Source organism: Mastigoproctus giganteus, chromosome 7 (genome assembly GCF_048544385.1).
Source record: "Mastigoproctus giganteus isolate SK-2022 chromosome 7, ASM4854438v1, whole genome shotgun sequence".
NCBI lineage: Eukaryota > Metazoa > Arthropoda > Arachnida > Uropygi > Thelyphonidae > Mastigoproctus > Mastigoproctus giganteus.
In genome coordinates, this window is record NC_143581.1 from 78,228,461 (window position 1) to 78,244,292 (window position 15,832).

The 15,832-nt window shown below is 37.3% G+C and overlaps 1 protein-coding gene across 5 annotated transcripts in view; it reads left to right on the forward strand.

The window, feature by feature from the left end:
- The window catches only part of LOC150083012 (casein kinase I-like), a 415,276-nt gene that overhangs the window by 317,521 nt on the left and 81,923 nt on the right, over nt 1-15,832 (forward strand). For 3 of the 5 annotated variants that reach the window (XM_090376977.1, XM_090376978.1, XM_090376981.1), the window contains one exon: nt 1,054-1,171. In XM_090376977.1, coding sequence (XP_090233103.1) covers nt 1,054-1,068 — 15 coding nt within the window. In that variant the 3' untranslated portion in view covers nt 1,069-1,171. Of the gene's footprint in view, nt 1-1,053; nt 1,177-15,832 lie in introns of those variants that run through there. The other 2 variants (XM_090376979.1, XM_090376980.1) reach the window with 1 other exon arrangement.

The window sequence follows — 15,832 nt, forward strand, 5'->3', positions numbered from 1 at the left end:
CCTACCACTTAAAATAGTAAATCCATTTGCCATGCATTTATTACATCAATGTCATTCTGCCATTTCACACTCAAAAAGATTATAGACAGATGCACTCTAAATGGATTTTTCAGTTTTTCTTATTTTGTATTCATTCTTTGGATTATTCATCTTTTTTTTTATTTTATTCCTTATCTAATCACTAAGAGACAATCTATCATACTTCTACATTCAAACGTTCAGAGACTTAAATCTGACAGTTTTTTAATTGAAACTGCCAGTCATAAACATTCTGAGCAGGGCTGCTGCATCAGATGTGTGTGTGTGTAGGTTTCATTTGCGCAAAAGTGCCTATTTAAGGGGAGGGACAAATCCGGAGCTTAATTGTTAACAGATTTTTAAAATTAAGATAATTCAAGATTAAAAACAAGTGATTCTTCTTGTTTTATACTTTATTAAAAACATTACTAAAAAACTACCAGCCTTACATTATCACGTAAAATTTGTTTTCAGCCAAAAATTATAATGAACAGAATGATAAACACCGATAAAAGACTTTTTTTTTCTTTTTTTTTTTAACTGTCTGCAATTATTTATTCTTTTTGGGAAAGGGGTGCCAATAAGACTTTGCACAAAGGCACCTCATAGGCATGATTCTTAGAATCTTCTTACACTGTTGTTGTTCTTAGGGGTTGGCTATTTGGTTTAATTTCCTATGTGTTCCATTGTATCACCCTTAATGCCTTCAAAATTCATTCCAGAAGAGGATCTAATGAACATCTCAGAGGAGAAAAATTACTAGCCAGAACAGTGGTTCCCATTGTTTTTCCCTTTGTAAACTGCTTGAATAATGAAAGTTCATTAATAGTTAATAAACATTTTGAACATATTAAGTTTATTAAAAGCAAAGCTTCTATAACACATAAAAAAGTTTATGATAAAATCTGAATTCTGATATTGCCATTTTTTTTAGTTATGTATTTAGTAATATTAAAATATAATCTTTGAAAAATAATAAAATTGAAAATAAACTCATTTAACTAAAACTAATGAACTTCTGAATTTATTTTGAAGAACACAGTGCTTTAAAGTTTGGCTCAGCAGAAGAGAGATCTAGCTTAAATCTGGCTCTACATCAAGCTTATTGAGGTATTTTGACTTTACCACGGCACAAGTTGAAAATCCTTTCTCATACAGGTATGTAGTCAAAAAATGGATAAGAAATTTAACCTCTTTTTTTTTATATTTTTTTTAAACCAAGGAATGGATATTCTTGCTTCAAACTCAACCAGTAACTCATTAGACTTACTTTTGAACAGTTTTCAACTCGATATAAGTTGAAATATCTGTCATTTTCTTTTTATGTAAGGTTGTTAATGAGGCAGAAGAGAAGGATTTATACTGGTGTTTGCAAGTACTTTTCCACAGACAACACATACACTCTGATTGAGGATGCAGTAAATGAACCAAATTTGAAATAATCTCATTATTTCTTTGCTTTTGAAGGCGTGAGTTAAGATTGGTGATTGCATTTCGCATGTTTAATTATAATTTACTACATTGTAGAGAATTAATTACTACCTTGTAAAGAATTGATATCATCACATGGTTTATGACATTTTCAGTTTTTAACCAATGATCCATGATAAACATAAAAGCAAACTATATATACTTAATTATGAAAAAAAAAAAATAATAACTTTAATTATGCATATCATACAAAAGTCCAATACACAATGAGCAACACATTTGATAACATCTATTTGAAATTGACTAACAGTATTACTGGAGACTGCAGGGTCACACATCTGTACTGTCAACAACAACAGGTGCTATCTCTCAAACAGAATTGAAGAAGACTGTTTCAGCTGTTCACACTGAGCACACATATTGATTGGAGGGCAAGGAGTTAAGAAATGTACTATTTTCTCATGAAATGTTAAAAGTTCCTATTTTTCTCCATAAATATTTTGATAAATTAGAAAAAATTAAAATAATGTAAAAACCAGAAAAGTGAAAAGAAATTCCATTACTTGATTTTCCTTGGAAATCACTATTTCTGTAAAACATTCTGGTCTAGAAGCTGTATGATCAGAAAGTGATTCAGTCAAAAAAGATAGCAAGCTTATTCTCAATAAGAACATCATACTCACTTTCAGTATGCTAAACCTTCCTTCATCAATGAAAGCTAGATATACAGTAATACCCCGACTTACGCGAACTCGGAGTTACGCGGTTCTTGATGTTTTCGTTTGGCAACGCTGCCGCCCACTATCTTCAAGGTCGTTTTTCATATGTTATCGATATACGGTGCGACGGCGGAGAATGAGAGCGAAAGATGAACAAAATTCAACTTTGCTGCTTTTATGTTTTTTATATCAGTGAAGGGGAAACACATTTCACCATAATAACGTAAAAACCAACACAATTCCAGCTATCGGTATAATCGCAAATGCAATTAGATCGAGTTTACTACCAGTTTATAACAGATTTCACTAGCAGAAACGCAACTGGATTTTTATTGTTTTATGGTAGTAACCCCTAGAAATGTGAGGTGTTAATAGTGTATCTCTGCCTTTATGGTGTTGTTTATTCAGTTGCTACATGCGCGCAGCTTTGTTTATGCGTATCAAGCGTGCCTCCTCGTTTTGTAATTGTGCTTTATTCCTTAAAAATGAGTAAAATACTTAATTAAAAGATGTGAAAAGGAAGCGTCCTGGTGAAGACACTGCAGATTCAGAGAGAAAAAGAAAAGCAATTATCGATAAACAGAGCGGACTGGGTCAAAAATTCTTACCCGGGAAAATTTATAGTGGCCTCATACTATGGTTTATGGCCAAAATCACACTGGCCCACCGGGGTTTCCCCGGTAAGGCTAATGGCCAGTCCGCCTCTGTCGATAGAGAAAAAAAATATGAAATTGTGAAACGCTTTGAGCGAAATGAAAGACCATGTGATATTGCACGTGCTACAGGCCTAAATGAAGCAACGGCGAAAAGTACATGACAATTGCAAACTTGACAGGTTGAAAATTGAAAAGGGCTCAATTGTAAAGGGCTTAAAAATTTTAGAAAACATAGACTCCAACGAAGAACGCGTTATAGCTACAAAGCAAGGAATAAAAAAATTATTAGCTTGCTACGAAGAAATTCTGCGTGAAAAAAAGAAGGCGCTGTGTCGTCAGACGAATTTGTTAGATTTTATGAAGCCATCGACATCGAAATAACTTTTTAACGTAAGTCATTTGTTTTTTTAATACATATTTTGTATTAATATGTATAAAGAACTGCAATTTTATTAATATTTTTCTTCTAAACTAGTGTTTTTGTTAGTCCTTGGTCCCAATTAAGCAAAATTTATATGTATTTATATGCAAAGTTGTACCCCGACTTACGCGAATTCGACTTACGCGATTTTCGTCGGACCCACCTATCGCGTAACTTCGGGGTATTACTGTATACTTAATCTATTGCAGGCGCCTCCGTAGCCAGGTGGGAAGGAGCAGCAGTGCGTAGCACATGCTTCTTGATTAGACCGGGGTTTGAGCCCATCACCACCAAATACTGAGGATGCGGAAAGGTTAGGGAATGACCACCGCATATCCCGGAGCAATATGGCCTTAGTTGCTAATGCTCCTAAAAACCAAATAACAAACAAACAATCTATTGCATATGGTCCTTTTATTGAAAACCAATAATAATAATGAAGTAATCTAAATTTTAACACTCTCAAGCATGCTGCTGAGGCAACTTATTACGTCCAAGAGCATAACTATGCTGATCATAATGCCTAATTTTCAATATTTGTTACACCATGAATGAATCCACAAGTTATGGCTGCTTTTGCAGCCATAACTTGTGGATTCATTCATGGCCTGTTAGCATTCTTGAATCATGCTCTACAGCAGGGGTGGCCAAAAGGTCGATCGTGGCTTTAATTTCGGTTGATCATGACGAAGTTTAAATATATATAAAAAATGGATTAGTCAAAATCTAAATATTATTATTATGCACCCCACTGCATACTTATTACAAATCCATTGAATCACGTGACTACTCATGCCACTGCACAGCCGCTAGGCTTGTCTAGCGAAAATTCATGCAGTTATGTTGTGGAGAGCATAGTGTATGTGTCGAATTCTTATTTAGATTACTTAATATTAATAACTGGACAGTACTTATACATTAATTTTATTTGATTTTAAATGAATACTACAAAAAAGTGTAAAACGTATCATTTTCATCAAGAGTGGGAACTAGAATACTTTTTTGTAATGATAAAAGAAAAATGTTGTAGTTTGATCTGCAATGCTTCCGTGGTTATACTAAAAAAAAAGGAAATTTAGAAAGGCACTTCAATGCATTCTGTGGTAAATACCAATTCGATTTTCCACCTAATAGTGACCTCAGAAAAAATAAAATTACCACCATTTAAGCTCTTATCACTAACAACAGATGGAGCTAAAGCAATGATGGGTCATCTTAACGGATTCATCGCATTGTGCCAAAAGGATGATGAATTCCCAGATTTTTTAAATTACCACTGTATCATCCACCAACAAGTGTTAGCCAGCAAAAGATTAAATACTAAAAGTGATCTGGACATATCTTTCAAAATCTTGAATTCTGTCAGAGGACAATCTCTTCAAATGAGACTTTTCAAAATGAAACTCGATGAAAATGAACCAGATCTGATATTACACACAGATGTGAGATGGATTAGTTGGAGTAAGTTTCTACCGAGATTTCGAAATTTGCTGAATGAAATTAAAAAATTTGTTGATCAAAGGGGAGATGATTATCAGCAGCTACAAGATACGGAGTGGTTGTGTGATCTGGCGTTTTTGGCAGATTTTACCAGTAAATTAAGTGATCTGAATTTGGAATTACAAGGTAAAAATAAAAATGTGGGTGACGTGATTAGTAGTTTTTCTGCATATAGATATCAATTTTTGGCAACGACTAAGGATCTTAAAGAAAAAAAATTCGATCGTTTTGCAAATATCCAAGATCGTTTGCAAAAATCCGTTTTTGAATTTAATAGTGAGAAATATGTTCCTGAAATTGAGAAAGTTGTGGATGATTTTGAAACCAGATTCAGTGATTTTAAAACAATTGAAGACATTGTTCAATATATTTAACATCAACTTAGATACGAAACAAATTGCAGAAAATATTACTTGAAAATGAAATTATTACGTTGCAAAACGATATCTTCCTAAAAGCCAGATCATCAAAAAAGGACTTTTGGAAATATGTTTGCCGAGAAAAGTACCCAAATATAAAAAAATACAGTGAACTTTTAAATTCCTGTTTTGGTTCCACATATTTATGTGAATTGGCCTTTTCGTATTTGAAACAAAGACGACGAAGAATCGCTCTACTCTTATGGACTTGCATACAGAAGATTCTTTACGGTTGGCCTTATCACAGTACATCCCCGATTTTGAAAGCTTGGAAGATGACACGAAGTAACAAACTTCACATAAATTAAAAATTTAAATACATATGAATTTAAAATAAAAATTCTTAGTTGTATTTAATTTTAAAATTTATAAACAACATATTTCAATATGTGTCGATTAACTTTATTAACCTTGTGCAATGAAATTCTTGAAATGGTAGATCGTTGCACATTTTGAAGGAAAAAATAGATCGCATCACAAATTAAGTTGGCCACTCCTTTTCTACAGGATCATTATAGCATAGTTCCAATGAAGATTCATTCCCAACATAATTTATTACTTACGACCAACATATTAGGGATTTATTGTGTTACTTAAACAATATCACAAAAATAAATGTGATTTAATGAACATAATTTGTATTTTCAAGTGAATAATAATGAAAGAAAAATTAAATAAAAGAAAAATTAAGGAGTAGGATATAGCCCATCTCCTAACCAGCGCATGCCACAACACTGCATGGGTAAATTTGTCAGCATTCATAGAGAATATTGGAGTTATTGGTCAGGAGATGGGCTGTATCCTACTCCTTGAAGTTTCAAGATTGATTGGCGAGCTCAAAACTTCTTTTCTTGGAGTATTTCTTTGTAGCAGGGGATGCAGATTTTGACTGCAGCACATCAGTGAAGAGACTGTTGTGCTGCAGTCAAAATCTGCATCATTTTTATTGAAGAGGTCCAGGGTATCCACGATCTTATTGAAACCCTCTGTTAAAATTGTGAGATTTCTTTCAGATACATCATCATTTGTGGAGTCCTTGTTGTACTCAGTAAAACATAGAACACTGTTGTACCAGTTCTTTGTTGATGAGGCTTGTCACTTGACACTGGAGTAGCCATTGCATGTTATCAATGTCAATTTCATCTGCTTCTATTTGGTCAGCAAGCCCAACAATGTCATTGGTAATTGCTGCTTTTTTCTTCAGATCTCCTTTTTTTTTTTTGATTTGGTAGTTGTTGGCGCATCGGCTTCTGTGGCCATATTGCACCTCCCAAGGTTTTTGCAGTACTTTGATCCAAGCCCGAGGCGGGAATCGAACCCGCGACCTTTCAAATCTCCTGAAGCTGTGATATGCATCTAGTCAGCTGCTGTTCATATAGTTGGTTCAAACAGTGTTTCTGATGCTGTTCATAACGTTGAAAGACTTCCATCAATCCTTGATTGACTGCTTATCTTCCATCTGTCTGTTGACCAGTTCCTTAAAGATGCATTGCAACTTGTAGAGCTTGAATATGAAATGACATTCTGATCCATTGGCTGAATGAGTGAAGTTATGTTTTGTGAAAGGAACACCACTTGTACAGGAAGTAAAGATTGTAAACTGTCAAAATTCCCACGGTGGTCAGGGACATTGTTGAGTACCAACAACTCTCTGGACTCCATTTTCAGGGTTATTGTCCTTGCACTAATACTACACTGCTGGACAGAAATCATAATTGAGCCACTGTTGAAAGTGGTATCTTGTCAGCCAGGCTTTTCTGTTTGACTTCCCAATAACAGGCAGGTCCTACTTAGAATACCCTTTCATTACTTGGGTTGTCATTGAGCAGTAGATAAATATGCAACTCAACTTAAAATCTCCTGAAGCATTTCCACCCAGCAAGTGTGTGAAGTGGCTTTAAATGCTTGGCAGCTTTAAACCCTGCATTCTTCTCTTTTCAGGTAGATAAAAGTGCATAATGGTGCACTTCCAGTAAAAGCTGTAACTGCACCATGCTCAGTGCATGCCTTAATCATGTCGGGCAATTCAAACACTGCTGTGGTCATCACTTGCTGTCTCTCCTCTCATTTTTATGCTGTGAAATTCCTGTGTCAGTCGAGCCAACCATGACTGTCTCCTGACTTTTTGTTGTTGGTCTTTTACCTTGTTCTTGAAGGTGATTAAAGATGCTCTTTGTCTCCTCTATGATGAGAAGCTGGCTCACAAGCATATGGTGCTGATTCTGCACTTCCATCTATATGATTAATAGCCATTCCATCTTTTCCAACAAATTGCTCTTAAAATGTTTCAGTTTTGTTGCAGTCAGAAGATTGGTGGACTTGGCAGAAGTTTACATCTTCTCGGCATTACTCCAATAGTTGGCATTACTGGGTCTAAAGCATGACCAATGTCCACATAGTACTCACCTGACTCATGTCACTGTAACACTTGCATTTTTAGCATCAACTGTGATATGCTGCCTTTACTTTTTTGTGGTAAGCCCTGTTTGCTTCTAGCAATATTTGCCGAACTCTAGCACTGTTTGCCAGAACACAAATTAAATAGCTGAAAGAGAGGCCACACAGAGACTGCTCTATTAGCTCTCATTGGGCTGAGTGTATACAGTGACACTCACACTCTATTGGCTGACCAGCCATGGAAAAAATATATATATTAACAGTGTTCTGTACTGGACTGTCATATACTGTAATACATGTTTGTTTTTAGCAAAAATATTTCTGAAACAATAGCCCTGTGTGATGTGTGGCATTAAATGGGGTTATGAGTGTACTGGAATACTGAGGGAAAAAATAAATAAAAAAAATTATAATAATAAAAAGTAAGAGGTACAAAAAAAAATAATTAAAAACCATAGCCAAAATTGAGAAAACATCTGCTGTAAAATATGTCAAAATGTAGGTGTGCTGAAGCTTCCATAAGATTTTACTTAGCATTAGCATTAGCAAAGGCACATGATGCAAGAAAGCAAGCTTATATAGCATCAGCCAAAAAAAACCCTTTATTTCACCCATCCACTCACTCCCAATTTTGTCAAGTTCTGCTTTGAATCTATTTAAGCTATCAACTTCTACGACAGATGGAAGTTTGTTCCAGCAATCAACCACCAGCTGGCTAAAGGCAAACTTCTGCACATCTATCCCACAACCGTCTTTCCTCAATTTGAATTTACCCTCTCAGGCAATTATTCTGAGCAAGAGGAAGAATTCCATCAGCATTGAGCATGCTCAAACCATTCAGGGCTTTATACACCTCAATCAGATCATCTCTAGTCCCCAGACACTGTAATTTGCAAAACTTAAGCCTTTCTTCGTAAGAGCAACCCTTTGTTCCATTCACTAATCTTGTTGTCTTTCTCTGTACTCATTCCAACAGCTCTACATCCTTCTTAAAATGAGGCCTCCAGATCTGTATGCAGTACTCAAGGTGTGGTCTGACCATTGCCTTATACCACCAAATACGGAGGATGCGGGAAGGTCAGGGAATGGAAACCGCATATCCCGGAGCAATATGGCCTTAGTTGCTAATGCTCCTAAAAACCAAATAACACACACACACACACATTGCCCTATACAAGGGGATAATCAACTCCTTATCCCTGCTGGAAAAATTCCTGTATATCATTGACAAGACACCATGAGTTACTCTTGCAGACCGCCTGCACTGCTCAGTAAACTTCATATCTGCCTGCACAATTACCCCAAGGTCCTTTTCATTCCCTACCACTGTCAGTGTGGTACCACAGAGTTGATACGTTACTCTGGGATTATTGCTTCCCATATGTAGTACTTTACATTTGTCAATGTTAAACTTCATTTGCCACCTCTCAGCCTATCTGCTCAACTTTTCTAGATCCTGTTGCAGCAGTGTACTGTCATTAGTGTTATTAACAACCCTTCCAACCTTCGTATCATCTGTAAACTTGATCATTAAGCCTGATATACCATCATCAATATCATTTATAAATACAGAAAACAACAATGGACCCAACACTGAACCCTGAGAGACTCCACTAATAACATTAGTCCACGAAGAGCAGTGTCTATTGATTACCACTCTGTCTTCTCCCACTCAACCATCCCTTTATCCATAGCAGCAATTAGCCTCCAGTAATCATTGGTATTAGTATCAAGTATCATCTGAAACAGATACGTCACCTCCTCCCCCATCACCACGTCTCAAATATTGAATTGGCTTGACACTTGCTGTTATCTGCTCAAAACATCACATTACAGATAAAACTAATAACATTTGAATCAGTATTACCTGCTGCACCAAAATCCTCCCCAACCCCAAGTGACATTTCAATTGGGAAGCCCAGATTCTGCTTGAAGAATCTGGGCTTCAATTTGGCTTGGGATCTAGCAGAAACTGATATCGAATGAACATTTGGAAAGAGAATGTAACATCTACTAGACCTGGGTCAGGAATGGATGAGGATTCCATCTCATCCCTGATAAAGCATGTAGTATTCTGTATACACCATACACCTTTGTTAAATGTGTGTTTTAATGTAGCCCAAGGCTAATTCAGTAGCATAGAACTCTGCTGAGTATATGCTCCACACTTGTTATTGCAGAAGTTGCATGATGATGTTATGCCAGGGTGGAAGTAATTGTCTTGGTGACTGGGTAACATTGTGTACCATGATGTTAAGCCCACTGAGCAGCTGTCGGACACAAATATCAAAGGGACCGTTGGCAGTCTGATAGGTGTTATAGAGATTTTCCCCATTGTAGCTCAAAATCAGGTGTCCACGTAGGGGTCTGGCAGGGATTTCAGTCTGAAAGTACACTACTGAGACAACTGTTTCCCTACAAAGCAATAATAATGGCTCATTTGCTTTGGAATAGAGGCTCTGGACAGGGGATTTTTGAAATGCTCCAGTAGCAATATGAATCACATGATGGTGGATGGGATATAACCCTCAGAGTATGCTGGGTCTAACAGATGCTAGACCTGGGACCCATAATTAAAATTATATTGCACGAATGCACAATAGAGGCACAATAAAATGCATTGGTTGGCACCCCAAGAATTAGAATAGATTGCATAAGATATTCAAGCCTCTCATGTACTTCACACGTAGTTGACAGATATGTTGTAGAAAGTCAACTTTCTATCAAATACAAGCCCCAAAAATCTAGTCTCGGGTACTGTTAGAATAGTATTTTGTCCAAGGCTTAGTTCATGTTCAGGGTTAAGGTTGCACTTATGGCAAAAATGTACACAAACAGCCTTTTGTGGGGAGAAGCTAAAGCTATTATTCACTGCCCATGAATTCAGGTGATCAGTGGCATTGTTTGTCAATTATCCTCATGTTGCAGAATTGAGAAAATATGCTAAAATCTTCAACATAGAGAGCATTGTTTACAGTTGGAGGAAGTTGTTTTATGATGGAATTCACTTTGATGACAAAAAAGTGTAACACTTAAAACTGAACCTTGGGGTACTCCCTCATCTTGGCAAAAGGGCCAGGAGAAGGTAGATTCTGCACAAAATTGGAAGGAATAATGAGCAGCTGTCTAATAAATTTTCTAATAAAAGTTAGATGATGACCTTTAAGGCCATGCTATAAAAGGTCTGTTAAAATTCTAAATCCTCAAGTTGTATCATACACTTTTCCCTTTCTCATTTTAAAAAGGCATCTCAGATCGAAGTTTCCAGCCTAATTAAGTAGCCCAGAATGGACCAGTTCCTTCAGAAGCTGCATTGTACTCTGGAGAGGGGGCCCATTTGCCTCCAAATACCACATAAGGTGGGTGGGACATTGTCCACCCTCCCCAGGATTTTGCACAGACAGCTAGTCAGAGCAATAGGACGGTAGTTTTTTGAGACTTCTGAATCTTTTTCCTGATTTGGAAAGGCAGGAAAAGATGCCAGGAATCCAGAAACTGCTCTTATAGAAAGATTGTATTGTACAGGAAGAGCTGTTGGTCTGTGGATTTTGCTGACAGACATTTGATCAGTTTGAATCTCATCCAGTGGATGAATGACTCAAAAGCACTTTCCTTGGTAAGTGTTAGAACGGTTTTTAACTCTATTATGGGGGCCTTTGTAAGGATTAGAACACTTAGATTTTAGTTAATTGGCTGCTTTTTTTTTTGTCTTTCAGAACTAGGAATTGTGGGGGTGGGGTAAGGTGTTGAAGAGATGGTAGAGAAGGTCTCTCCAAGAGCATTGGCTATTGCATCTGGGTCTGCAGAAACACATCCATCCATTATATTCCAGGATTGATAAAGAGTGTGATGTATTTTTCCCTTTCATTTTCTGGATTTTGTCCTAGGCAGCTTTAGTGATAGTCTACTGGGTTATTAGCATTAGTCGAGGCATAACATGCAAGAAAGAAAGATTATGCAGCATCAGCCAAAAAAACTGACATTTCACCCATCCATTCACTCCAAATGCCTGTCCAGCTAAGCCTTAAATTTGTTTAAACTATCAACTTCCACACAGCAGATATGGAAGTCTATTGCAGCAAACAACAACCCGCTGGCTAAAGGCAAATTTCTGCACATCTATTCTACAATTGTCTTTCCTCAATTTGAATCTATATCCCTCAGGTTCTTAATCTGAGCAAGAGGAAGAATCCCATCAACATTGAGCTTGTTCAACCCATTCAAGGCCTTATACATCTCAATAAGATCATCTTGCAGGTGCCTAGTCTCCAGCCACTGCAATTTGCAGAACTTAAGCCTTTCTTGGTAAGAGCACCCTTTTGTTCCCACATCAGTCTTGTTGCCCTACTTTGTATTCATTCTAGCAACTCTACATCCCTTCCAAAAAGAGGCTCCAGACCCTTACCCAGTACTCAAGGTGTGGCCTAACCATTGCCTTGTACAACAGGATAATCACCTTCTTGTACCTGCTAGCAAAATTTCTATATATCATTGACAAGACTCCATGACCTGCGCAGCCTATCTGCATATCTCACTGCACAATTAACCCCAGATCTTTTACACTCTCCACTTTTCTCAGTGTAGTACCACACAGTTGGTACGTTTCTCTTGGGTTACTGCTACCCATATGCAGTACTTTGCATTTGTCAATGTTAAACTTCAGTTTCCACTTCAAGCCCATTTCTCCAACTTATCTAGATCCAGTTACAGTAGCATACTGTCTTTACTGTCATTAACAGCCCTGTCAACCTTTGCATCATCTGCAAATTTGAACATTAAGCCTGATGTACCTTCATCAGTAACATTGATAAATACTGAAAACAATGGGCCCAACACCAAACCCTTGGGGAATCCACTAATAACATTAGTCCACAAAGAGCAGTGTCCATTGAGTACCACCCTGTGTCGTCTTCTACTCAACTATCCCTTTATCCATTGTAGCAACTTACCCTTAATGCCATACCTCTCCAATTTGTACAACAGTCTTACATGTGCAACAGTGTCAAAAGCTTTCCTGGAATCCAAGTATATGATATCAAAATTATTTTTTGCATCCAATCAAATTGGTCAGACCAGACCTCCCTTTAACAAACCCATGCTGTGTCTTAACTATTACTGCAGTCTTGTCTAGATGATCCTGCAATGCTACTTTAACAGTGACTCCATTATTTTCCACGGATCACAAGTTAAACTAACAAGTACTTAGTTACTTCTGTCACCTTTTGAACTCCCTTTGTGAATTGAGGATACATTTGCACATCTTCAGTCCATGGGGACCTCCCCTGGGTCCAAGGAAGCTCTCATAATTATGGCTAAGGGTTTACTTACTTCCTTTGCTGCCTCCTTTAATATAACTGGATAGCTCCCATCCACCCCAGGTACCTTATTTCATTTTTAACTTCATCAATATCTCCTACACTTTGCTCAGTTATTACAAAATTACTTAGCTCCCTGTTAGAGTTTGATAAACTTCTGACATTCCCCCTCCTTGAATAACACCTCATGTGTGAATGTAAATGCAAAATACTCATTCAGTTTATCAGCTACCTGAGCATAACCATCAATAGTCAAACCATCTATATTAAGTGGACCAATCTGATTTATCCCTTTCCTTCTAGAATTTACATAAGTAAGCTCTAGAAGGAAAGGGATGAATCAGATTTGAATCAGAAACTCTTTGCTGTTTTTCTTTGCATCCTTTGCCAAAGATTTCTCATAATCTGCCTTCACCTGCCTAACCTACTTTGTCACTTGATTACAGACAACTTATATCTGCTATAGGCTTCTTTGTCACCTCATAATTTATATGCATCCCATACATTTTTCTTCTCTGCCACGAGCCTCATTAATTCATCTGACCTCCATTTAGGCCTGAACCTTGAAGAGTATTTCTTAGTTGGTATGAAAAGCCTAGTTGCCTCTAAGATTAATTCCCTGAAGGCTTCCCATTTAGAATTCACCGTTGGTAACATCATCAGTTGATCCCACTGTATTGAATTTAAAAACTGCCTGAGACCACTGTAGTCATCTTTATGAAAGCAAAAGTCCTTCCTTTTACCCATGATGGTAGTTACATCTTTAAATAAATCCCACATCAATACAGTGTGATCACTATCACTTTATATGCAAATTCTTAATGCATGAATAATCACTGCTGATAATCAGATCAAGAGTATTACTCCCTCTGACTGCCTTTCGAACATATTGCTGTAGAAAACAGTCATCCAATAAATCCACAAAAGTCTTTGTGGATTTATTGGTGTGGGTTGGTCACTCGCAAGTGTGCGAGTGACCAACCCACAAGTTCCAGTCAATATCTGGAAATTTAAAATCCTCCATTATAAGACATTTTGATTTACTGGCCCACTCTTTCTCTACACAATTGCTCATTATGTTCATCAGATTCATTAGGCCTATAATACACACCTCTCATTTTCCCTTTCCCAGTGCTTATGTCACACCAAACAGACTCAACATTGCATTGTACACCAATGTCAATTGGATTCACTTCCTTAGATTTTGTTTCTTAACTAACAGCATAATCCCTTCTTCCTTCCTGTCCTGTCTATCATTTCTGTACACAATGGTTGGCAGCATTGTACTCCCCAAATTCATTTTCTGTTATACTTGTACCTGTGTGACACCACTTCTCTGATATCCCAATGGTGCACTATGGCCATAGATGCCGATGCACCTAATAAATCCCCAAACAAACAAACAACAACCGAGATCCCAACAGTATCTGCCTTTGATGTCTTGACCAGCACTTCAAACTCATCAAATTTATTAACTATACTTCTAGCATTGGTGTACATGCAAGTATACATGCACCTGTTCCTACTCTTAGTTACCCTAATACAGCCCGTGTATTTACTTGTTCCACTATGACTCCCAGCAGTCCTGGAAATCCTCTGCACCTTGTTTTCCAGGCTGCTGCTCATTCCAATAGAAGCAGTGCAAAAATCACTTTCGCCTCTGCTTTCAACCACTGTTAATCTTTTATTCTGTGTATTCCCCCAAGCTAGCAGTTTTCCAGCCCTCCTAACACTGCCTCGATAGCATCAGCAAATATTCTTGTACCCTTTCTATTTAAGTGTACCTCATTCCTTGTAGAAGCAATCTCTCCTGTTAATAGTGGATATAAAGTGCATCATGATTCCTTTTGGCTCTGACTGTGAATGTGACATGCTTTTTCCATGTAGGCTAAGAGATTGGCCATGATTTGAAGGCTAAGAGATTGGCCATGATAGGATATCATTGGAATATCCCCCAAGCTTTGTTTTTTGCCCCTTTTTTGTTGCTGTGAGTTCAGCATTCCACCAATTTTTTGGAAATGGCAGAAACCAAGTAGATGTCTTTGGAATTGTAATTACAGCTGCATGGACAGTATTTTCTGTGATGTACTCCAATACACCATTGATTTGAAAGCCCATGGTGTCCTATCGGTGATTTATCGAACATTATCATGTAGAGATAGGGAGGTCATAATCCCATTGTATGAGGCAATGTAGACCTCATCTGAAAAAAGACATTGAGCTACTTGAAAGGATCGGCAAAAGGGCGACCATACAAGAAAAGACTGATTATGTGGGCTTCAGAGCTTGGCAACCAAGTACCTCAGGGGTGACCTGATTGAGGTTTATAAGGTTCTGAGAGGGATTAGTAAAATGATTGAAGGCGGAATTTTTACCGTTATAAAGAATTCCAGAACTAGGGGCCAAAAATTCAAATTACAGTGGTTGAGGTTTAGATTAAATTGTAGAAAGTTTTCTTTTAGCCAGTGAATCATTGATTGCTGGAACAAGTTGCCCTCACAGGTAGTTGAGGTAACAGTGTGAATAAATTCTAAGGTCAGCTACCTTTACCTGTAGTAGAAGAGGGAAGCATATAATTTGTATTTTCTTATCGACTTGGTGTTTTTTTTTTTTTTTGTTCTCTTGTTCTTTTTTTTTTTCCAATGCAGCAAAAGCCTGTGGCTTCCTTGCACTATATAGCAAATACTATCACTAGACACCTGACTGACTGACTGTCTGTACTGATGTTAAATGCTGCCAAATGTTGAAAGGCATTTCAATCAGCCTGATCAATCTTCCACAGCAGTAACCTAAAAAGTAGATTGGCCTTCCGCTAATAGGCTCATTATTGCAAAGTGATCACTTCTATAGAGGTTCTCCCCAAACTTCCAAATGAGTGAAGGAAGGAGAGGAGGAGGAGAGCATATAGAAGGATTGATAGCAGAAAACATACAAGTAGGTATATGGAAAAAGGTGT